At 31.8% G+C, this 23336-nt stretch overlaps 3 protein-coding genes across 5 annotated transcripts; 2 read left to right on the forward strand and 1 right to left on the reverse strand.

Moving 5' to 3' along the window:
- Nucleotides 1-765: 765 nt before the first annotated feature.
- LOC105799688 (zinc finger A20 and AN1 domain-containing stress-associated protein 6) lies at nucleotides 766-2007 on the reverse strand. 2 transcript variants are annotated; one of them, XM_012630360.2, is made up of 2 exons: nucleotides 1799-2007; nucleotides 766-1715 (listed from the first exon to the last, which is right to left on the reverse strand). In XM_012630360.2, the coding sequence occupies exons 1-2, from the start codon at nucleotides 1860-1862 to the stop codon at nucleotides 1150-1152; spliced, it is 630 nt and encodes a 209-aa protein (XP_012485814.1). In that variant the 5' UTR covers nucleotides 1863-2007; the 3' UTR covers nucleotides 766-1149. The 2 variants fall into 2 exon arrangements, with proteins under 2 accessions (XP_012485814.1, XP_012485813.1); XM_012630359.2 differs by having other exon boundaries at nucleotides 766-1724; nucleotides 1799-2006.
- An 8652-nt stretch (nucleotides 2008-10659) lies between these two features.
- On the forward strand, nucleotides 10660-14112 carry LOC105799686 (uridine nucleosidase 1). Of its 2 annotated transcripts, XM_052620456.1 has the most exons (10): nucleotides 10660-10965; nucleotides 11492-11617; nucleotides 11736-11851; nucleotides 11953-12012; nucleotides 12363-12545; nucleotides 12631-12735; nucleotides 13093-13189; nucleotides 13289-13396; nucleotides 13517-13652; nucleotides 13738-14112. In XM_052620456.1, the coding sequence occupies exons 3-10, from the start codon at nucleotides 11744-11746 to the stop codon at nucleotides 13844-13846; spliced, it is 906 nt and encodes a 301-aa protein (XP_052476416.1). In that variant the 5' UTR covers nucleotides 10660-10965; nucleotides 11492-11617; nucleotides 11736-11743; the 3' UTR covers nucleotides 13847-14112. The 2 variants fall into 2 exon arrangements, with proteins under 2 accessions (XP_052476416.1, XP_012485811.2); XM_012630357.2 differs by lacking the exon at nucleotides 11492-11617.
- Nucleotides 14113-20333: 6221 nt separating this feature from the next.
- Nucleotides 20334-22377, forward strand: LOC105799690 (cytochrome P450 94C1). The gene has a single exon (XM_012630366.2). The coding sequence runs from the start codon at nucleotides 20410-20412 to the stop codon at nucleotides 21988-21990; it is 1581 nt and encodes a 526-aa protein (XP_012485820.1). The 5' UTR covers nucleotides 20334-20409; the 3' UTR covers nucleotides 21991-22377.
- Nucleotides 22378-23336: the final 959 nt, after the last annotated feature.

A 23336-nucleotide genomic window follows, 5' to 3' on the forward strand; every position in this document is an offset into this window, starting at 1 on the left:
TCATTAATAGTTTTTGCAATGATTGAGATGCATGAATCTGATTGAGTGATGCGCCAGTTCGGATTCATGCAAAGTATTCCGCCATCACCCCAGAGCTCGATGAGCTTCAAAAGATCGACTTGCAGGGGAGAACCAACAAAGATTGGCCTAAATTCCATGCCAAATAGATCTACATCTGGGAACATAAGTATGATTTCATACCTATGTGCGAATCAATTGTCCGACCAGATTTGGCAACCTCTTCTGATTACTTGACATGATTTCGACTTCATGATAAGTCATATCTATTGCAAGAGGTGGAAATGAGTAGACAAATTCGTTGTAGAATGCCAACAAGGCCCCACATGAGGCTGGGATCGGGAGTACATGCGTAAAATTCATCATCATCAGCTCCAACCCCAAATACAATACCAATGGGTGCACCACCTCAAAGTTTAGTATGTAGTTGAGTTCACTTAGGGAACATGTTGGCATTTTATCTCTTATTTCATAGGTTTTATTGAGATGTTGCTTTTGCTTGTATGTGAGGTTGTTTCGAGAGAAAGAATACAAACAATGGTACAATGTAAGACAAGATTTACCTTGAGTTTTTGGGTAGCTGAGGATTTGAATCATTGAGTGTAGTATGATAATTGTGTAGCGGAGGTTAAGCTCGGTACCACGTAAAAAAATTGGATGCCCTACGTTACTCATATTTCAAATTTCTATTGAAGCAAAGGTTGTTTTTAACAATTTATATACTGAAGCTTATTTCATATACAAATATATTAGAATACTGAAGATACATTTATAAATAAAATAAACTCGATTTAACTATTAGAATAGAATGGAATTCAAAGATTTTCTAAATGATTAGTACTTGATATACAACCCTCTCATTCCTTCTATTTACATTTTTTATTTCCTTTGGTTGACTTGCAAGGAAATAGCTTCCACCACAGTTACACATCAATACTTGAAAACATTGGCTTTTTTTTACAAAAGAGAATGACATAAATTAAAATTATATATATATATATATATATTAAGAAAACCTATTAGGCTGAAAATAATTTTGTCCAGCCTAATTGGTTTCTCCTCATGGTGGGGACTACCATCTAAACACGTGTCGCAATCTTAAAGAGATCCAATGGTTTCTCCAGTTTCATCTCAAACCTTCTCCAGCTTCTCTGCTTTGACCACAGGATTAGCGCGTGCAATCTCCTCTCTCCCAACCTTCTTGAAATCGAACGTACACCCGTGATTCTCTGGATACCTATGGGACCCGCAAAATGTAATCTCGCATTTGCATCTGAACCCGGTCAACCCGACCCGTTTCCTGCAAACCATGCATCGAATCGGTTGTTGCTGTTGCGGCCGTTGCTCCGCCACCAGGGCAACCTCCACCGCAGGAACTGGCGATTCTCCAATGAATTCAGGCAGAGTGAACAGCGGAACCTGAGAAACGGATTCGACAACGACTGATGAAGACGAAGAAGAGGAAGAAAGAGATGATTTGATGGAAGTAGCTCCCTGTTGTTCCTTAAGACGGAAATCTCTATAACATTTAGAGCAAAGATTCATTGTCGCCGGACTTCCGAAAAAGCCGCAGTTGTTAACGCAAAGACGGTGGCCTTCCGGCGTTTGGCATCTATGCTCCTCCGCCATTTTTAGAAAAGATAAAATCTTTCGATCTGCTAAATTTCTTGTGAAATTAAATTTACTTGAGGTAAGATCTGCGAGATCTAAAACAGAGATAATCAGGAAAAGAGAAACATGAGAAATGTAAAGCAAAAAAATTGAAAGAAAAAGAAAGTACCTTGAAAGGAAAAGGTGGAAGGAAGAATGTGAACAAAGGAAATAAAGCGTAAAGAGGCAATCATCTTAAAGGGTGGGAAGGAAGAAGCAACGATGAATAGGGCAATAATAATCAATAATTTTTAAATTTTGAAAGGCCAAAAATGGAAGTCCAGCGAAGCCGCCTTTGGTTATTCTAATTGCCTGCAAATTAAATATGGCCACGCAAATGGATGCACACACCAAGGAAGAGAGAGACACCAACAATTTAAATGAATCACGCGCACTACTTCTCTTAACCTACGTCTTACCTAATTATCTTCTCACGTGACGGTTTTCCATTTCCTAGTATAAATTTTCTAAAAGAAACAGTTTTTATAAATTTAATGCTTTTTTAAAATAAAAAAAATTTATGATCAATTTACTAATATCTATAATTCTCAAACACTTACGTGTTTAAATGTACTCAAACTTATACTTTTTAATTATAATTATTTAAATACACAAATTTTATTTATAAATATATTTGTAAGGTCTTGAAGAAAATAGAATGAGTAAATGGTGTTGATTGATGAGGTTAATACGTCGAGGGCTTAAGCGGAAGACATCGTGAAAGACGCGCCATTAGGGGCGAGTGGGAGAAGGAAGGTGGTGCGGTTTGGGTGCATGAGCCATGATATGTGGCATGGTTCAGCGGCTAATGATTGAGGGTCTTGACGAAAGTTTAAAAGCTTTGCTCTGTCACTTAAAAAAGTATGGAATCTGCTAATTAATAATTTAAATGATTATGTAAGATTTGTTTCATTGCCACGTAGGCTTGATTTGGAGTAGAGTTTTTTTTTTTGGTATTTAAATTTGACTTGGTATCCATACTTAACAGCATCATGTGAATACATGCTTTAATTAAAAATATATAACTATTTAATTAAATAAAAATTCAAAAATCAAATTAATCATTAAAATCAAATTTAAATTTTTATTATTTTGTTTGCAAAGGCTAAGAAAATACTAAACATTTTATACTAATTTATTGCCTTTTAACAATTTAAAATGAGTTTTTAACAAAGGGTCAGAAAAGTACTTTGGGGTGATAAAGGGTTGAGTTTGGTTGGGTATTTTGAAATTTATAAATCCTCTATCATAGTTTGTTTTGTTATCGATTTTCTATATTCTTTTTGTTTTCAATTTTGTACTTATTTTTTAAAAATAACTTTATTTTATGAATTTTAAATATTATATGATAATATTTTGAAGTTCTTTCATTAATATTTTTAAAAAATAATAAGTTTTCAAAAACTTTTAAATTATCTCCACTATTTTAAATATATATTTTTATTTCTATACCATAAAAATTAAAATTACTTATAAATAAAATATAAATAAAAGTCGAATCGATTTTGAGTAACTGTAATTTTTTAACTTGTTATGGTATTCGCCATTACCGACCTGCTACTCGGTTACCCGATTGGAATCGACCCACAACTTACATGGTTTGCATCTTGGAATTCGCATGTGATGAGTTTGCATATGATCCCGTACAAGGCAGGTTCACACCACCATGCAGGTGACCGCCTCCGGACGTACTAACATCCAAAGTGTAAGTACTGCTACTAAAAATATGAAATTGATGCAGTGTCCGTAAGTATACAGGTCAGGTTGTAATATAATTTTAAAACAGAGTTGATAAGTATTTCGATGATCGTACACAAGCGAGGCGAGTACTAAATAAATATTAACCTAAAGTTAAATAGATCTAATTAGTAATTTAGATAAATTATAGTATGATGAACATAAAGGGAAAATAATTGCGTTTTATAAGAAAATAAATAAGCATGCAGAAAATCCTAAAATGGGAAAACTAATATATAAATTCAATCAATCTAAGCATGGGAGATTAACTCACTTTAGTTGTCATAACTAATTCCTATATAGAGTTCTATTCAATCAACTAGTCGGTACCCTAGCAAGATCTTTCGATTTTTCACCAAACTAATAAGTTGGCAAGAATTAATTATCTCTCAACCTCACAGTCTAGACTGATTTGGGGCAAGGGGTTTACGGATAGACAATATCAATTTTGGGTTAATTCCACCTAAATGACTTCCTAAGGTTGTCAAGCCTAGGGTTTAAGTTCTTCCTATCCCAAACAATTGATCCACTAAGAAACCCTACATAACAATTAATTAATCACACGTCCACTCACTAATCCCACATTAAGAGGATTAGTTCCTCATGGATCTTGTAAGATGTATGAACTCCATAAATAAAATAAACATGAAGAACAAATCAAGAATAAAACTTTAAGAGAATTTGATTTAGTTTTCAATTTTTAGTTCTTATTAGACTTAGGATTTATTTCAGTTTGTTTTTGTTCATGACATTCAGAGAATCTGATTTGTGGATTCAGCCAAACACTCTGTGAATTTATGTGCTTCAATTTTTTTAATAAAATCATAATTTCTTTTTAAACTTTTATTCTTGATTCATTCTTCATGTTTACTTTATTTATCAAGTTCACATTGTTTATGAAATCCATGAGGAATTAATCCTCTTATGGGGGATTAGTGACTGGAAGTGTGATTAATTAATTTCTATGTAGGGTTTATTAGCAGATTAGCTATTTGGGATAACCTTAGGTAGTCATCTAGGTGAGAATTAACCCAAAATTAGTATTGTCTATCCGTGAACCCCTTACTCCAATCCAGTCTGGATTGTAAGGTTGAAAGATAAGTAATTCTTGCGACTCATCAGTTTAGTGGAAGATCATGAGATCCCGGTAGGATAACGACTAGTTGATTGACTAGAAACCCAAAATAGGAATTAGTTATGACTACCGAAACGAGCTAATCACCCATACTTAGATTTGGTCGAGTTACACAAGGGTTTCATTTTCACTATTTTATGCATGTTTTATTATTTTCTTATAAAACATAAATCATTTTCCTTTTATGTTTCGTCGCACTATAATTTATTTAAATTACTAGTTAGATTTATTTAGGCTTAGGTTAATATTAATTTAGTACTCGTCTCCTTTAGGTATGATATTCAAAACATTCACATACTTTGCTGTAAAAAATATATTACAACTTGATATGTATACTTACGGACACCGCCTCCAAACCGCATAACATATGGTTTGAAAATTGATTCCGTGTTTTTAGTACCAATATTCACATTCTGAAAGAAGCGTGGAGGGTGACGATTTGAATTCTTTTTGTTGGAATACAATGGTTTTTTAACAGAAAGTGTCTCATATAATAAAATGAAAGGTACAATAAATAAATAAACAAAGCCCATTTTAGCTTTAGAAACGTAAGAATAAACGTCAAATCTCACAAAAGCTAAGATTTGCATCCTGAGAATTCCAAAGCAAACAAAATGGTTTTGAAAGGTGGTTACAAATTTTTAATCAATGGACTATATAAAGTTCTAAGGTGGGCTTACAAAACTTTTATGGGCTTTCAAAATTCATAAACAAATGAGTTTTTATATTTATAATTTATTAATTTTATTTTTATATTTTATTATTGTTCGATTTGGACAGTTGGTTCAATCAGTCTAATCGTTTGAACTAGAAATCAAGACTAGTTCGACCACCAATCTAATTCTGAAAATATTTATTTGGACTATGAATTTAGGTTGTATATTTGGCTTAGTTAGATTTTATTTTTGGACTTTTTTTTTTACTTTAAATAAGGTATATGTAATTAAGATTTTAAAGAATTATCAATTGGACTCTATACCGACAATCCTTTCTAACCTATTGATATATCTGTATTATTTATTGATGGTTTAAAGTGTTACTCTACGTTCAGAGATATAATTGGAATTCCACTTGTAAGACACTTTATTGATGATTTGATATGTATGTTGAAACTTGCAACCTACATCTATCGACAGAATGAATTGTTAGTATTCTTATATCAATTGACATATTCATTACTATAAGGCATATCAACTATTGCAGAATGTATGCTTTAATTGTCGGTCTAGATCCTTGGACTAATTCCAAGAGTCACATTTTTTGTTAATAAAAGTTTATACCGATGTTACATCTACCAACAGGTTTTCACATTGAAATAGCCCATTTGTTAGTCGAATTTTTTTGTTTTTAACGATAGTTTTTGAGTCGTCAGTATATAATAATTTTTTTTTTGTGGTTTGGATGCTTTTGTAACTTGTTCTTCAAACGACCTAGATGTATGCCATAATTGGCTTCTACTACCTAAGAACTACGCAAAGAGCTTAATTACTAGTGGTCAACTAACTCGGAGAAAAAAAGAAAGCTATTCAATAGCTTAGTTAGGATAAAATGTAATTGAGAAAGCCAAGAGGGGATGGTTTTTAGAGAGATTAAGGCTTTCAATGAGTTCACCTTGAAAAATAAGAACAAAGGTCTATCACTAATCTGGGTTCGTTAATGGCAATAGTGTTGAATGACAGATATTACCTAAGGTTTTCTTTTTCGGATTCTTCTTTGGGAAGGAATCTTTCGTCAACTTGGCTAAAAATATGGGGATTGTTATATCCCTATTTGCGTTAAGGCACGTAGCAAGCAAAAAAGGCACCCAAATAGTAAGCCTGCCACTAGTGAATCAGGAGGTCACTTGCGAATTCTCTCTCTTGGGACAATTATCCGGACAAGTGCAGGCCATCTGTTGTCGGGTTTCAAAGTTTTCATTAGCAACATTAAGTTATTGGTCATCAAATACCATGTGGGCTCAACTACTTCATACCATCAAGTTGGAATAAATGATAGGATCTGTCCCATTACATACATCCTTATTCCATCGAAGACATCCACCTTGCATGTTCCATAATGATGACTTAATGGCAAGTCTAGCAGTTAACATGACCTTACATAGGACTCTCGTCTATAAATACCTCCAAGAATGAAGAAGAATGGATCAACTCTCCAAGATACCAAGCCTACACTTTGCTAACTCACCTTTAGCCCACAACCTTCATACTCTTCTCATCTTTAGTTTATATAACATCCGACTCTCCTCCCCAACTAGGTGAATCAGCCTCCACAACAATCACCATTCGTTCCTCTATATTGACTCCTTGTTGTATCACTGTATCAACAATTGGTGTGGTGAGCATAGAGAACATGGCTTCACAATCTTAAAGTGGTACCCCCACTAAATTTTAAAATATGATATGTATGATATATATCACCAAAATCAAATTTCACATGAATATGTCTTGTCACACAAAATTTTATTTAAATTGAAATACTTTAACAAATATGCAAAACATCTCATAAATTGAGTCACGACATGAAAAATACAAATTTTCTTTAATTGAACTATATAGGCGAACTATTAAAAATATAAAATTAATTAAGACACCAAAAGAAAATAACATAGCGAAATAATTAGAACCCAAAGCTAAATATAATATTAAAGGGTGTTTGGTTTGTCAAATGTAACATTATGACACGTAATATTACATTCCGTAACAAAATTACAGTTTTTGGATTGTCAATGTTGCAATCATATTTAAATCATGAAAGCTAATTTCAGGGTTATAAATATATTAGCCCCTTAATCAACAATTATGGCTTCATCCCAGCTTAGAAGGGAGAGAGATCTAGTTCAAAGTAGATGTGCTCACGAGTCGAGCCCATGCAAGGTATCTAGACCAATTTTCCAAGCTCAAGCCTAGCTTGAAAGATTGGTTTACTTTTTTTTTGTCTAAGTCTAGTCCAATTTAAAAAAGGTAAATCCGAGCCTGACCCGGCACGCCATATTTGAATTTTTAGATTAATGTTTATTTAAAAATATAATACACAAAGTGCACTAAAAATGCTAAAATAAAAGTCTTCTAACACATTACAAAGTATTTATATTAAAAAATATACCATAAATATAATAGATGTTTTATTATATTAAAAAACACAAATAAATATAATAAATATTTTATTATATTAAATAAAATTTTTAAAATTTTATATTTTGGGTTGGGTTATTTAGTTGGGTAAGATTTTTTTTTTTATTTTTTTAGGTTTTAGGTAATGAATTTAATTGTTATTGAGTTAGTAAATTAATATAAGTATAAATATATAATTAATATAATATTTTTTATAACATAATATATTCAGGTCGGCTTGGGTCGAGCTCAGGTCAAAAAATCTTACTCAAGGCCTAGCTCATATAAAACAATGGGTTTTAAATTTTACCTAAATTTATCTTTTAGGGTGGATCTTGAAGCCTGAGCGAATAACCCGACCCATAAGTAGGTGTAGTCTAAAGCCTAAAAATAATGTTGCAACTTAAAAAGGGAGTGAAACTTAAATTTAATTGATTCTACAGTGAATTATGGAAGATTTTGAATTGCGTAAATCAATGAAATCTACCCTTGTTGCTCAGGTCCCTTCGACTTCTTTCTCCTCGTGTGTAAAGGGCTGGGCTCGGATTCTTGTTTCTTTGTTAGATTGGGCGCTTTGGGCTTGGTTTGGTTGCACCTTTCATATATAAAACTTGAGTCGACTTTAATGAAAAAAATTAAGGGATAATCATTTTGACCAATTGATGGGCAACTTAGAAAATTGGCACGGAGGAAATGGGTAAAACATAAAATATCACCTTGGATTAAATTTATGCAAGTTATTTGGTTTGACAAAGATAGTTTTCTTGTTATTATCATTATGAAATATATAATTAAGTCTTGGTAGAGGTAATTCCTCGTCTATGGAACTAATCATTTTAGCATTATCTTCTTGCATTTGATGGTCAAATTTGTATATGCCCAAAGTCTAAATATTAGAATTGAATTGTCTTCGTGTGGAATGAAAAGCATCGTGAGAATTACTAGATAGAATATAATGGCTTAGTTAAGTGAGTCAGAGAAATCCAAATATCCGTTGCTAATATTCCAATAACAAAAAGGTTGTTTCCATTTTGTCGATGCGACCGACGAATCCCAAGCACGTCACTTCGAATGATTTCCATCCATCTTTTCTCCACCTCCCAATACCCATTCTATATCTATTTATACAAATTTAATTACTACTATATATTATTAGTATGATTATATAAAGGTTAAATTTTGTCATTAGTCTCTCTACTTTATAAAAGTTGTAAATTTAATTCATGTACTTTTATTTGATTATTGTTAGTCTCTGTACTTTTCATATAACACCACATACCTGATTTAATCGTCAGATTCGAATTATAATATGTCACATTCGTTGTCGGAGCAACTACGAACAATTTATAAACTAATTCGCATCATTAAACAATCATTTGCGTGCTAATTAAGTATACAAGTGTTGTACATTTATTTTCGGGTCTTATAGGAGTTTACGAAAGTTCTAATGCTAACCTGAGATTGGATTATGACTAAACTGTAATGTTTACAAAATTTCAAGCTGACATCGCGACGTCAAGGAGTTCCTCATCGCGACACAACATATTGACTGGGTCTCGTCGTAGTGACCCATGCTCAACGTTTCATCGTGACATAGTGATCTGATCTTGTCGCGCGATATGCGCTTGACGTCTCAATGTGATAAACTATTTTGCAAAAATGTTAATAAACATTAACTTGCATTTTCCAATCAATCACAATACATATTCACTTCATAATTCCATGCTACAAGAACTACAACACCTTTTTCAACTATGTACCAAGGTCATTTCAATTTCATTTATAGGTTAACTAACTATATATTTCATTCAAAACCTTAAACATACGTACTTCTTCACCAAGCCATTGACAATTGCATCTTTTCATACCATTTCAATCCTTTCACACGTTGCATCCAATTGCCCAATTCCTACATCAAGTTATAATTCAAAGGTGTACATAAATATAACATTATATCAAAATTGATTCAACCTAGGTGCATGTCATGCTTAACACAAAACAAAACTTATATATGTATAACTGGACACGTTTTAACGCATTCTCTCAAAAATCAACCTGTTTACTTAAATATTTTTTAAAATGGTTTTTTTTACTAATTTAAGCAATCTATTTTATATAAAAAAATTATAATTTTTTATAACTCGTTGCAAACTAATAATTCATTCTATATTTAAAAAATCATTATATTTATAAATTAAAAACATATATATTTATAATATTATCTTTTAAGATTTAAATAATCACATTTTCTTAGAGTAGTGGTTGAGGATTTTCCACCTTAAAGCTTAAGTGGGTTCAAATTTTGGTATTATATGTTTAAGTAAATTATTTTAAAATTTTAAATATTTTTATTTTATTACTGCCGACACCAAAAAATCAATTTAATTTAACCTATAATAAGATTTGAGCACAAGTCATCATGATTTTCAAGTTAAATATTTAAATTTTATTAATTTTATGTGAAATCTAAAAAAACAAAAATACTCTAATAGTAATATAATTTATTTTGTATGTAGAAAGATATCTTAATCATTTTCAATTGAATTGATGATTTATTGACTCATAACATAGTATAAATATATATAATATGGATATAAAAATCAATTTATATATAAATCATTTTTAAAATTTTTATTTATAAATTTATATTAGTAGTTTACGTTTTAAAGTAAAAAAAAGCTCTTATTAACCCACTTCTCCTATTTTCATTATTCTAAAATACTTCTAATAAATTATATATATATTCACTATTTTTATTATTATTCTGGTATAGTTTATTTTATAAATTAATTAACTATATATTAATTTTACACCAAAATTAAAAAAACTAAATCAAAATAACATAAAAAAAGAAATAATAATATTTAAAGTTTTGAAATTTAAACAAATAATTATCCAAACAAATAATCATTCTAAATAAAAAAAACGTCTTTACTTTTTAAAGTTTTGATTTTATTATTTAATTAGGAACTTTTTATAGAAAGATAATCTTTCAGGCTTTTGAGTGTGATGTGTAGTGTAGCGTATATAATATATTCTTCAACGGACTCGTTGGTTGGCACCGGCCGCCTCTTTGTCTCGCTTCACGACAAGTCCCAGTTTCATTTTTAATTATTGTTTTCACATCCATTTTCACTAAGCTATATATATCGGTAGTTTTCTGGAAATTTGAGCTATTGATTTTTGCGTTGAATATGGATTTTGAAATGGAGAAAAATTCCCACGATGGGGTTGTCGTTAACGGCGGAAACGACGGCGTTTTGGGCCTACATGCCAAGAGGAAGAAGCTCATTATCGATACCGATCCAGGGATTGGTCAGTTTCCCCTCATTTCTCTCTTCTTTTTTTCCCCTTTCATTGCTTGGGACTGAATTAGAATGTTTAGTTGCACAGATAATGAATTTGGGAATTACTTTAGAAAAAAAAAATCGTCGTCTTTGCAATTTATTTTGAGAAAAGACTCTAAAAATGGCCATTTTATCTCTATCTCCACGGTCATTTGTTTATTTTGTGGAAAAAAAAAAAAACATCGTCGTCTTTGCAATTTATTTTGAGAAAAGACTTAAAAATGGCCATTTTATCTATATCTCCACGGTCATTTGTTTACTTTGTGGGGAAAAAAAAATCGTCTTCTTTGCAATTTATTTTGAGAAAAGACTCTAAAAATGGCCATTTTATCTATATCTCCACGGTCATTTGTTTACTTTGTGGAAAAAAAAAAAAACCTTAGTATAGAAGCATAGATTCTTGAGCTTAGAGGTAAAAGGGAAAAAAAGAGTTAAAGCTGTTTTATGGGTTCTTTTTAAATTGCTGAGGGTTGAAAATCTAACCTCTGGATTAGTGAGAATTCAATTTGGAGGACTGTTGTGATATCTGTGGAGGAAAGTTTCGGTTTTTGATAGAGATTTTCAAGAGAGCATTCATACAAAGCTATACAAGGAAGTGAAATTGACATCGGAAAGTTTGGGTGAGCGTTAGAGCATTTGGTAGTGTAATGTATAGAGCGAGATTTCTCTACCCTAAGTTAGATTGAAATGATTTTGAAGACCCTCCGAGATATGAATGTGTTCTTACTTGATTAACAGATGATAGCATGGCAATCTTAATGGCATTCCAAAATCCGGAGGTGGATATCTTAGGTTTGACGACTGTATTTGGAAATGTTAGGACGGAAGATGCCACTCGTAATGCCTTACTTCTGGTACGTGCTTGTATTTTTTACTTGAAATTTTCATTTGCGATTTTGTTACATTTTGGAATATGTTCATGATCATTTCCTCTTTTTGGGGTGCAAAAGGATAGTGTGAGATCGCAGGGTGTCCAAGTGTTCCTGTAGTTGAAGGCAGCCACGAACCTCTTAAGGTAAAATTCTAGTTATTTCCCTAGCACATCCCGAATAAGATAATCTTTGATTGCAAAACATTGCATTTTGCATTCAAGAAAGCAAAACCAACATGGGACCGCAAGAAAATTGTCCCTTTCTTCACTTAGGCAAGTTTGTTTTAGATATGTACACAATGACTCGAACAAAAATACACATACACGGATATTGTGCCGTCGTTTCATTTAGGCAAGTGCTTTGTGCCTTAGACAAACTAAGCATTCTAATTCTCTGAGTTCCCTTGTGCGCTCTACTACATGATGATTTTCATATATTACTCTGATTTATTGTGCATTTACAATTGAGCCTAACCTTAGTTTATCCGAAAAAGGGTGGGAGGCCACGTGTTGCTGACTTTGTTCATGGCTCTGATGGAATGGGGAATATATTTCTACGTCCGCCAAAAACAGAGAAATCTGATAAGAGTGCCTCTGAATTTTTAGTTGAAAAGGTCTCTCAGTACCCTGGTGAAGTATCCATACTTGCACTTGGACCACTGACAAATGTGGCATTGGTAAGTCTTTGCATGCTTTTTCCTTGTTTATTGTTATTAATTGTAGACTTCAAAAATATGTGCCTAAACTTGGTTATATGTCCAGGCAATCAAAAGAGACTCTTCCTTTCCTAGCAAGGTGAAAAAAATAGTTGTACTTGGTGGCTCATTCTTTGCATTAGGAAATGTTAATCCTGCAGCTGAAGCAAATGTAAGTATAAAAGCTCCTAATTTTATGTTTCTTAATCATATGGTACATAACATCATTCTTCATTTTTAAAAGTTTCGGTTAAGGCACTGAAAGCTTCGAAAGTTGAGCTCTTCCTAATGGAACCTCTTTTGGGTTATTATTTATTACTTCCTCTCAGTCGAAAACTTTTGTAATTCTTTTGCCATAATTTCATCTCTCCCTTTACATCATGACCATGTTATCTCATTGTTCATTAGAAGAGTGAGTTGCAATTTTGATTGAACGGCAGACAAAATTAGTTTGCAATTGAACAAAGTGTAATAGTTGATAGTTGACCATCCATCAAGAAACCATTCAGAATTCTTTCTCGGACTGCAGATTTATGGAGATCCTGAAGCAGCTGATGTTGTGTTTACTTCGGGAGCAAATATCGTTGTTGTTGGGATAAACATTACGACTCAAGTCCAAATGACAGGTAGGACCGTAAATTGTCATTTCTTATTGCAGACAAGCTTCTTTTTTGCATGTTTAGAGGGTAATTTCTTGACAAAGATCATTATCTTTTCTCTGTCAGATGATGACCTCCTCAAATTGAAGCAATCAAATGGGAAGCATGCTCAGCTGCTAAGTGACATGTGCAAATTCTACAGAGATTGGCACGTGAGGTCCGATGGTGTATCCGGTAATCTTTTGCAAAAATTTTAAATAATGGAGAACTACATTTCAGTTTTTCTCTTTGCCTTCTGAAATCTGTTCTAAACCATACTTTTAAGGGAATAAACTGAGAAAAATTTGGTGCCAGGGATATTCCTCCATGATCCTGTCAGTTTCGTGGCACTAGTTCGGCCAGATCTCTTCACATACAAGAAGGGGGTTGTGAGGGTTGAGACGCAGGGCATATGCGTGGGGCATACATTGTTGGATCAAGGATTAAAAAAGTATTTGTTTACAAGCATGCTTATGATTGAATTCAAATAGATGCGCTGTTATTGTAGCTAATGTTAATGCCATAATCTGGTGCAGATGGAATGGAAGCAACCCATGGACAAGCTATTCCCCAGTTTCCGTTGCGTGGACGGTGGATGTGGATGAAGTCCTTAATTATGTTAAAAGAATGTTGATGAAACCGTAAAGGCTTGGGAATACCACTTTGACATTTTAGAAGATTTCCCGGAGATGGGAATTTGCCTTTGATTTCTTCTAAAAGGCCCTTTGTGATTTACTCTTGTTCGCGTTTACCCAGATTTGGGGTTCAAAAAGCTCATAATTGTTGCTAGATCTTCATCTCTCCTTTCACTGAAAAACCTTCACCTTGATGATCCTCAACTAGTCAGAAAAATACTGAAATATGGTGCTTTGATCCAAAATATTTTATGTTAATGTCGGGGTTTCAGCTAATTCTTGATGCATTGCAGCAAAATAAATCACATCTTCAATATTAGAGGGGAAATCCAGAGTTTGTTACCAAAAAAGGATTATATGTTCGTACATTGCATATATAATATGAATGTTAAAATAAATGGATTTTACTTGCCATGAATATGGTGGGGTAGTGGACAACCAAACAGGAACAGTGGACTTCAATAAAATCTGCAAAACCATTTCTTCGATAGCTCCCGAACTCCAATGACCAAACTGAATAATATTTACCTTTTAAGAAGAAATCATGGAGCACTCTTTAAGTTCTAAAAGTTTTTTTAAGTTGGGCAAGACAATATACCTCCACTTTTTAAAGTTTCTTTAAAGTTGGGCAATACAATATACCTTTGCTTTTTAAGTCATTGACACATAGAATCTAAAGGTTTTTTGAGTTCACTTATGAAAAAAAGTTGGGTGTGCTTAAATACGGATGGTTTAGTGTGACAAGTTGAAGGACTTGCTGCAGCAAGAGGTTTAGTATGAGATCAAAATGGTAGATGGATCATTAGGTTTAGCATATACTTGGGAAATTGTATAGTGATGGAGGTTGAACTTTGGGGTATCTTGGATGGGTTAAAACTTATCATAGATAGAAGATTTGAGAGGGTCTTAATTCAAACAGATAGTCTCGAAGCTGTTACTATCATTCAGGAAGTTGCCTTTAGAATCTAAAACTCATCCCCCTCAAAAGAATTCATTTAATCCCGGTAAAGGTAAAGCAGTGAAAGATTCAAAATATCCCCTGGGAGGAAACACAGTTGCAAATAGCTTGTTAAGATGATTCGTGATAGAAAACAAAGTTTAAGATGGTTTGAGAATCCTCCTTTGAGGGTCTAGTTTTTTGAGATTATATCTTGTATTTTTCAGAAAAAAAAATCATAGATATTAAACTCACTTTAACATCTTTATGATGAAAATAGTCAGTAAATAATGATGCTTTAATGAAGGTTTCAATTTTAAGTTTACCCTTTAAAAGATAATTTCAGCTAACCATTCATTACGAAGGATATGATGAAATATATATTATTTTAAAATTGTGTGTTAGTAAAAAAAATTTCATAAGTGTTTTGACGGTGTGAACAATTTTTTGACTTAGCGGTAAGAATATATTATGTTGTAGGCATGAGGGTTTGGATTTAATTTTAAGTAATCCTATCCTCTACCCTCAATTATCACAAGAGAACTTTGAAAGGGTACGTGTATAATAATACGGCCTGATTAAATTTGATTCAATTTAAATTGATTTAAAAATTAAAAATTTAATTTTAAGTAATTTTGAACTCTAAAAAATTTGAATCCAAAAGCTCCAAACTCAAAATAATTTAATTTAAGAAAGCTCCAACCTAATGATTCAACCCAAAATTGATCTAATTGAAATTGAAAAATATTCAATTTTTAGCTAAATAGTAAAAAGACATGAATATAATATATAATAATACTAAAATAAAATAAATAAATTACAATAATTGAATTTAGGGTAAACTATATAAATAGTCACCTAATTATAAAAATTTTCATTTTAGAACTCAAAATAAAAAAGTTTGCAATTTAAGCACTCACATTACATAGTTTGGTCATTTTGGTCACTCCGTTAAAATTACAAACATAAAGTTGACATTGCAGTTAAAAATTGATATAATAATAAGTTTAGCCTCAACTTTTACATATTAAATCAATTTAGTCATAATTTTAAAAATTAACCCTCAAAATTTACTGAATAGTCTCAATTTTGATCCTAATTCTAAAAAATAAAAAAAATACATAAATATTTTCAAAAATATAATAATAGATTCTAAAAATACATGGAAATGAAAAATATTGTTGACAAGAAATATTAATATATAAAATTTTAAAAATATAAAAATAGATAAATATTTTTAAAAAGTATAATAATAAATTTAAAATTTATATTAATATTAATATTAAATAAAATAAAAAAAAACCCCAACCACCATCCCTCGCTTGTCACGTAAAGGTCAGCATGTCAAATTCACATATTTGTCACTCTAAGTATTCACATTCAGACCTTTTACCATGTCAAATTTATAATTAGTATAATCACTAAACTACATCTAATTACTAGTAGAGAGGGAGAAGGATGATGGTGGGAGATGTCCGGTAAGGGAGTATTTGGTATATTAGTAGTGTATTTTTTTATTTATTAAATAAATTTAAAAAATTGACCTATATTTTTTTAAATATTTATTATGTCTCTATATATACTTATTAATCCCCTAACTCTATTTATGAAGTCTAAAAACTTAATTAATAAATAAGTAAATAAAACTTTTATGAGGCAATAAAAACTCTGTAAACACTTAAGTGATGCGTTGAATGTGTTATAACCAATCGAAAGGGAGTATTACATAGTAGATAAGTGTTAGTTGTGCAACTACAATTTCAACCATTCTTCTTTCTTTTATTTCAACATAATCCCCTATACACCTCACTTCACTCTCCCTTACTCGAAAAGTGTTGTTTTATTGAACATAGTTCTCTCTCAAGAACACGCAAAAAGCAATAAGCAAGCCTTCAATATGCCAAGTATTGTAAACTTGTAAATTTAATTCTTGAATTACGTCTTGATCATAACTCTTCAATATGGTATACAATAAAGAGGGATATTATAGATATTAATTCTCTTTTAACAAAATAAGTAAATTATAGTAATATTTCTCTCAAATAATTTTGCTTCACCTAATCTCTTCATCAATCATAATACCAAAATTAACTTAACGACCTTAAAAACATGCATGTAGATAGTCACTGTAATTAAGTAAAAACATGGCAATAAAATAAACAAGTTCCTCTTTAATGAAAAGTAAACCCAAAAATCTTCATTCATCTTGTTCATCTGCTACAATTTCTTTGATTTACACTTCCTTTTTTCACCATTATCCAAAACTACTTATTTTCATTTTCACCTTCTTTTGTTTTTTTTCTTTCTATTTTTAAAATACCCCATTAAAATATAAAAGCTCCCATCCTAAACCTAATGTCTTCTGCAATGAAGAAAAATATGCAAAGATACAGGGAAAAAAGGCACAACACAAACAATAATCCCCACCCCATTGCACAACATAAGGATTTGTTTAGTATAATTGTCACCTTAATTAAAAGGTAAAAACAATTTCCATAGTTGAAGTTATTAATAGATTCATGAATATGAATATAAATATATATATTTTAGTATTAATTTTGGCTTAAATCACAAAATGATATCTAAGCTATACAATTTTTCTCAAGTTGGTACCTAAACTCTTTTTTTTTTGATCATAAATGATATCTAAACTATACTCCGTTACCCAAAATAATACCTAAACAATTCTTTGTTATCCAAATTACATAATCGTTAAAAAAATGCTTAGCCAATCATTTTGTGATACGTGATATTTTTAAATTAAATTTAAATTGAAAGAATCAAATTTAAATAAATTATCAAAATCAAATTTAATTAAATTAAAGGTTTTCAATTTTTACCCTCTCTCTCTCACGATTCTTTCTTCTCTTTTAATGCACTTTTTAACTATGAGATAACTTTTCTTTGCAATCTTTAATTTTACCATTTTTCCTACTCAACTTCTTCTTAATATTTGGATTTCACGCTTTATTTGATTTTTTTTATTATAGAGGTTCATCCAGATTAACTTTTTATGCAAAGTATATAGAAATGAATGGAGGAAGATACTTTTAAGAAAAATAATACATAGGTTTTGAATTGGAGTAAGAAAGGAATGAAAATAAAGGTTTTAAAAATAGAAAAGAAGCTTGTCAGAATTAGGGTTTTGTTGCTAAAAACATGGTTTGGATAAGTTTTTCAACAGGTTCTTGAATTTTTTGTCATCAAAATTCTTAGGTGAAGAACAAAAGAGATGAATAGATCCAAGTTGATTCAATGATCAGTATGGTGGATCTGTACCCATCGACAAATGGAAGAACATATATTAGATCCAAGTCAATTTGACAGTTGGTACCAAAGCTCGGAGAAGAAAGCTATTTGGATTTTGGTTTACAAATTCATGACGTTCAAAGCTATTTTATGACAAAAAATTTATAGAAGAGAAGGGAAATGAGAGCTTTCTATTAGTAAAGGCTGTAAAACAGAAGGATATACAATAATGATTTTAACAACTCAGTGACTTAAATGAAAACTTTCGAATAGTTCAGTGCCACATAAGCACCAAATAATAATATTAATGTCGAGGTGTCAAAATAAAAATACAAATTCAAGTAGTAATTAAATAAAAAAAATTACATTTTGTTTTGTTTATGAAAAATAAGGCGAAGGCCCACAAGTTTAGAAAAGGTGAGACAGGCGATGCTCCGAGAATCCATTGAAAAGCTTTTACATGAAAATATTTTTACTTTATAGATTAGGATGCCCTTTACTTTTTTAACAATAATTTTTCTATGAAATGCATTAATTACATTTTTTTGAGTGGAATATTACATTAATTTTAATCTACCACTATAAATAAAAATTTCTGAAATTAATTAAAAATATAAATAAATTAAAGTTATATAACGAAAAGTAATATATTAACAAAGTTATATATAATTTAATTAGTTTTAAGAAAAATCACTATCTAAAAGACTTCAACCAAGAGACACCTAAAACCCTAAAACATTTATATCAATTCTTATAAACCAATATTTCATTTATAAAAATGCTTACTCTTATCCAACTATTTGTTTAGGAGGAAAATTTTCAGTTTCAATATTTAAAATTTCAATCTTAGTTAAATCATAACGATTAAATTTATTTTTATTTTTTATTTTTAAAATTTAATAGCAGTAAACATATTAATACATTTGTACTGTTTTGTTAATTTGCCAAATGACTGTTATTTGTGACAAGGTTAAAATTTGAATTTCAAAAGTATAGGAACTACGAATGATTAGAGAACATGAACAAAATCTACAATTTTACGTGTACTACATGACTAATAGCATAATTTAACCAAAAAGATTTAACTACTCTATAGACCTGATCATGTGCCGGGTCAATGCAAAATTTTAGGCTCGGGCCCGACCCCAAAAATGTGCCTAAAATTTTGTTCAAGCTCGGCTCAGACTAAAATTGCTAACTTGAACTTGACCCGACCCGCCCATATTATTTTTTTTATAAAAATAAATTTTAAAAAATAATACATCAAGCACACTAAAAATATTAAAATAAATATTTCTCAACAAATTGAAAATACATTAAAAAAGTATTTATGTTTAAATAACACTAAGATAGTTGCAACTCAGAAAGCAAATACATTTAAATAGTAGCAAAATTAACAATAAAATAAGAGTTTTACAATATCCAAACAATAAAAACAAAATAATAGTAATATAATAGCGAAATAACAACAAAACATTAGCAAAAAAATAGTGAAAAAGCAGCAAAACAATTAATTTGAGCCAGGCCAAGCTGGACCAAAAAATCTTACCTGAGACCCAACCTATTTAGAAAACAGGTCTTATTTTTTGTCCAATATCATTTTACTGGCCTATATTTTTGTCTAGACTTTCTTACTTTTTGGCTAGATCTTCGGGATTGGAGGTAGCCTAGCCCATTATCAAGTCTAATACTCTACTATCATTTGGTTTGGGACAAAAATTCAGATTTTGAAAAGTATAGAAACTAAAATAGATCAAATTAAAGTGTAAAGACTAAATTTAAACTTACTTAAAGTACATGGACTGATAGCATAATTTCATCATTAAATTGCATGAGTTGACGGAAGAAGTACGGCCCACTAACTGACTTTGTTCTTTAGTGCACAAGGTTGTTTTCATTATTATTTTTTAAATTTAACTTTTAATTTAGGATGGATATAATACAATGATAAATACTTTTTTATTTAGTGTTTTTAATTTTATATATTTAAATTTCATTTTATTTACAATTTACAATTTACAATTTACAATTTATTTTTATTTTTATTTTAATATTATAAATATTTCATGTATTATTATTAATTAGTTTCAAACTATATATACTAGTTTGAACATGAATATGGTTGTGATAAATTTTTATTAACAATATTGTTAATTGAGTTTGTATCATAAATTAACTCGACACCAATTTAATTTAATTTTTAATTATTTATTATATATTATTTTTAAACATATTTTAAATTAGTAGTTTTCATAAAATTTCTCGATTTTTAAAAAAATATTAAACTACTACTTCGACATTGTGTGAAAGCTGTCTTCAACAACATTAAATTTTCAGAAACCGATTAATAAGACCTTCAGTTCTGCTATCTCTTCCCTATCTTTTTCATGTTTTGTTTTGTTCTAATTGTGTCAAATGATTCTTCTCCTATGGAAGTGGAACTTGAAACTTCCTGGTTCTTACAATGTCTTCATGCTTATTTTTGCTTCTTCCTTATCTTCACCTTGATTACAATTCTTCCACTTTTGTCTCTCTTGTTTAGTTTGTTACCCAGACCAAAGCTGTGGTGCACCTGTGAGATTTGTCACACATATCTGAATATGAGTTGGTCAAAACAATTCGACAATCTTTGCGATTGGTACACTCACCTGCTAAAGAACTCGCCAGGGAACACCATCCATATCCATGTTCTGGGCAATACAATCACAGCCAACCCTGACAACGTGGAGTACATGCTCAAAACCAGATTTGAGAATTTCCCAAAAGGGAAACCTTTCTCCTTGATCTTGGGTGACTTTCTTGGTCGAGGCATATTCAATGTGGACGGCGATTCCTGGAGGTTTCAGAAGAAGATGGCAAGCCTGGAGCTTGGGAAACTCTCCATTAAATCTTTCGCTTTTGAGATCATCAACTGTGAGATCAAAGACAGGCTTATCCCTTTATTGTCATCCTTTGCAGCTAGCCAAAAAGAACAACATCGGGTTCTGGATTTACAGGATGTGTTTAGAAGGTTTTCATTTGATACCATATGCAGGTTCTCTTTCGGGTTAGACCCTAAATGCCTGGAGCTTTCCTTACCCATGTCGAAATTTGCTATGGCCTTCGACTTGGCCTCCAAATTATCAGCTGAGAGAGCGATGACCGCTTTCCCACTTGTATGGAAGCTCAAACGGGCTTTGAATTTAGGCAGTGAGAAGCAATTGAAGAAGGCCATCAAGATTATCCATATTCTAGCCAAAGAGGTGATAAGGCAAAGGCGCAAAATGGGATTTTTAGCCCACAATGATCTTCTCTCCCGTTTCATGTGTACCATAAACGATGAAACTTACCTAAGAGATGTTGTGATAAGCTTTTTGTTGGCTGGTCGTGACACGGTGGCATCAGGTTTAACAAGCTTGTTCTGGCTATTGGCAAAACATCCAAACGTAGAGTCAGAAATCAGACGAGAGGCAGACCGCGTCCTTGGAAAAAACCAGGAGCTTACAAGCTTCGGGGAGATGAAAGAATTCCATTATTTGCAAGCAGCAGTTTATGAGAGTATGAGGCTCTACCCACCCATACAATTCGATTCCAAGTTTTGTGTTGACGACGACATATTACCAGATGGGTCCTTGTTGAGAAGAGGTACTAGGGTTACTTATCATCCTTACGCCATGGGACGGATTGAAGAGATATGGGGTCCAGATTGCTTGGAGTTCAAGCCTGAGAGGTGGCTGAAAGACGACGGCGTCTTCTCTCCTGAAAACCCTTTTAAGTACCCAGTTTTCCAAGCAGGATTCAGGGTGTGTTTGGGGAAAGAGATTGCTCTACTGGAGCTCAAAAGCGTCACACTCTCACTCCTCCGAAGATTCCAAATCCAGTTAGCGACAAGACCGCATCCAACGTTACGATTCTCTCCCGGACTCACCGCCACTCTTAGTGGCGGGCTCCCTGTCCTGATTCGTGAAAGAGAAGTAGCACCTGCGTAAAAGCCTCTCCAGAAACTAATAATTACCAATTGTATGGCTGAAGTGATACTACAATATCCAGACAGAAAGTGACCTATCTATGATTAGTGTTAACGAAAAGTGTCTCTGATTATCAGTATTATTGATCACTCATTATAATATCTATCCGATGACTAGTGTGCTATAGGGCAATATTAGATCTTATTCTTGTACAAAATATAAGTTATGGTGGCTGCCCCGTTTTTTTTTTTACCTGTAAAAACAGATGGATTTGTTTCTGTCGATCAGTTCCATCAAGCTCATACCAGGAAACTATCTAGAGAAGTACTATCTTTTCATCTACCTTATTTCACTATTAGTTATTAATGCTTTTACACTTGGCATGAAAGTTTTACAGTTGAAATTAAACGAGTATACATCAATATACAAATACAATAAATGCGAATGATGCTTTGGTGATTGAGACGTTAGAGTATAAATGAACAAATATCTATATATAGCTTACTTTTGAGAAGTGGATAGGCAGTTCATTAATAACGGGGGAAACCAAAGAAAGAGACAGAACTGGTGAGGTAGTTGGGAAGCCCGAAAAGGCAACCCCCCTCGTAATATTGGACTCAGATGAATGTATATGCTAGGATATGAATAGACAAATTTTACGTAATATGAAATAATTAATTTATATACATTGATTATTGATTATGACATAAAATTTGATGTATATCCCACCACAATGGCAAAAGTACTATAGACAAATAATGGTGCAACATCGAAAGAGAGAAAACTTTTTCCACAAGGTCTTCACGTGCGTCCTTTTATCGGTTTCTAGCAAGGGGTTTTGTTGTGGGTGCCACGGCGGTTGCAGTCTTCAATGTCGGGTATATTATACATCTCTGCCCGCCCTTTTGTGATGCTTCTTTATAGGACACTATTAAAGCTTACCGGGAGAATTGATCTCTATAGAGAAATTTAATACGATTTGGCTTTGAATTTAAGACATTTTAATTATGGGTTGGTTCCAAGACGAAATGTAGGACATTATTCTCATGCAAAATAATAGAAAGTGATTCATTGGAAAAACTATGAATAAATCTGGTTCCATGTGTTTTCCTAAGCATCGCATTTTATCATGCCTAAAGAAGGATACTTTGACCTCAAATTACTCATGCATTGGATAATCTGGAAAAGAGTATGGGTATTTGTGTTTTAATTACATTACGAAAACCAACATTCGAGGGTAGAGCTTGAAAAATTGTGGAATAATGGTGTCGGTCCAATGGATGCTTTAGTTGAATTTCCAAGCTCTTCCTTCGAAGCAGAAGATACACAAAACATGGCGGTCACTGGATTGGAAAGGATATGTTAAA

Source organism: Gossypium raimondii, chromosome 9, assembly GCF_025698545.1.
Source record: "Gossypium raimondii isolate GPD5lz chromosome 9, ASM2569854v1, whole genome shotgun sequence".
NCBI classification, from domain to species: domain Eukaryota; kingdom Viridiplantae; phylum Streptophyta; class Magnoliopsida; order Malvales; family Malvaceae; genus Gossypium; species Gossypium raimondii.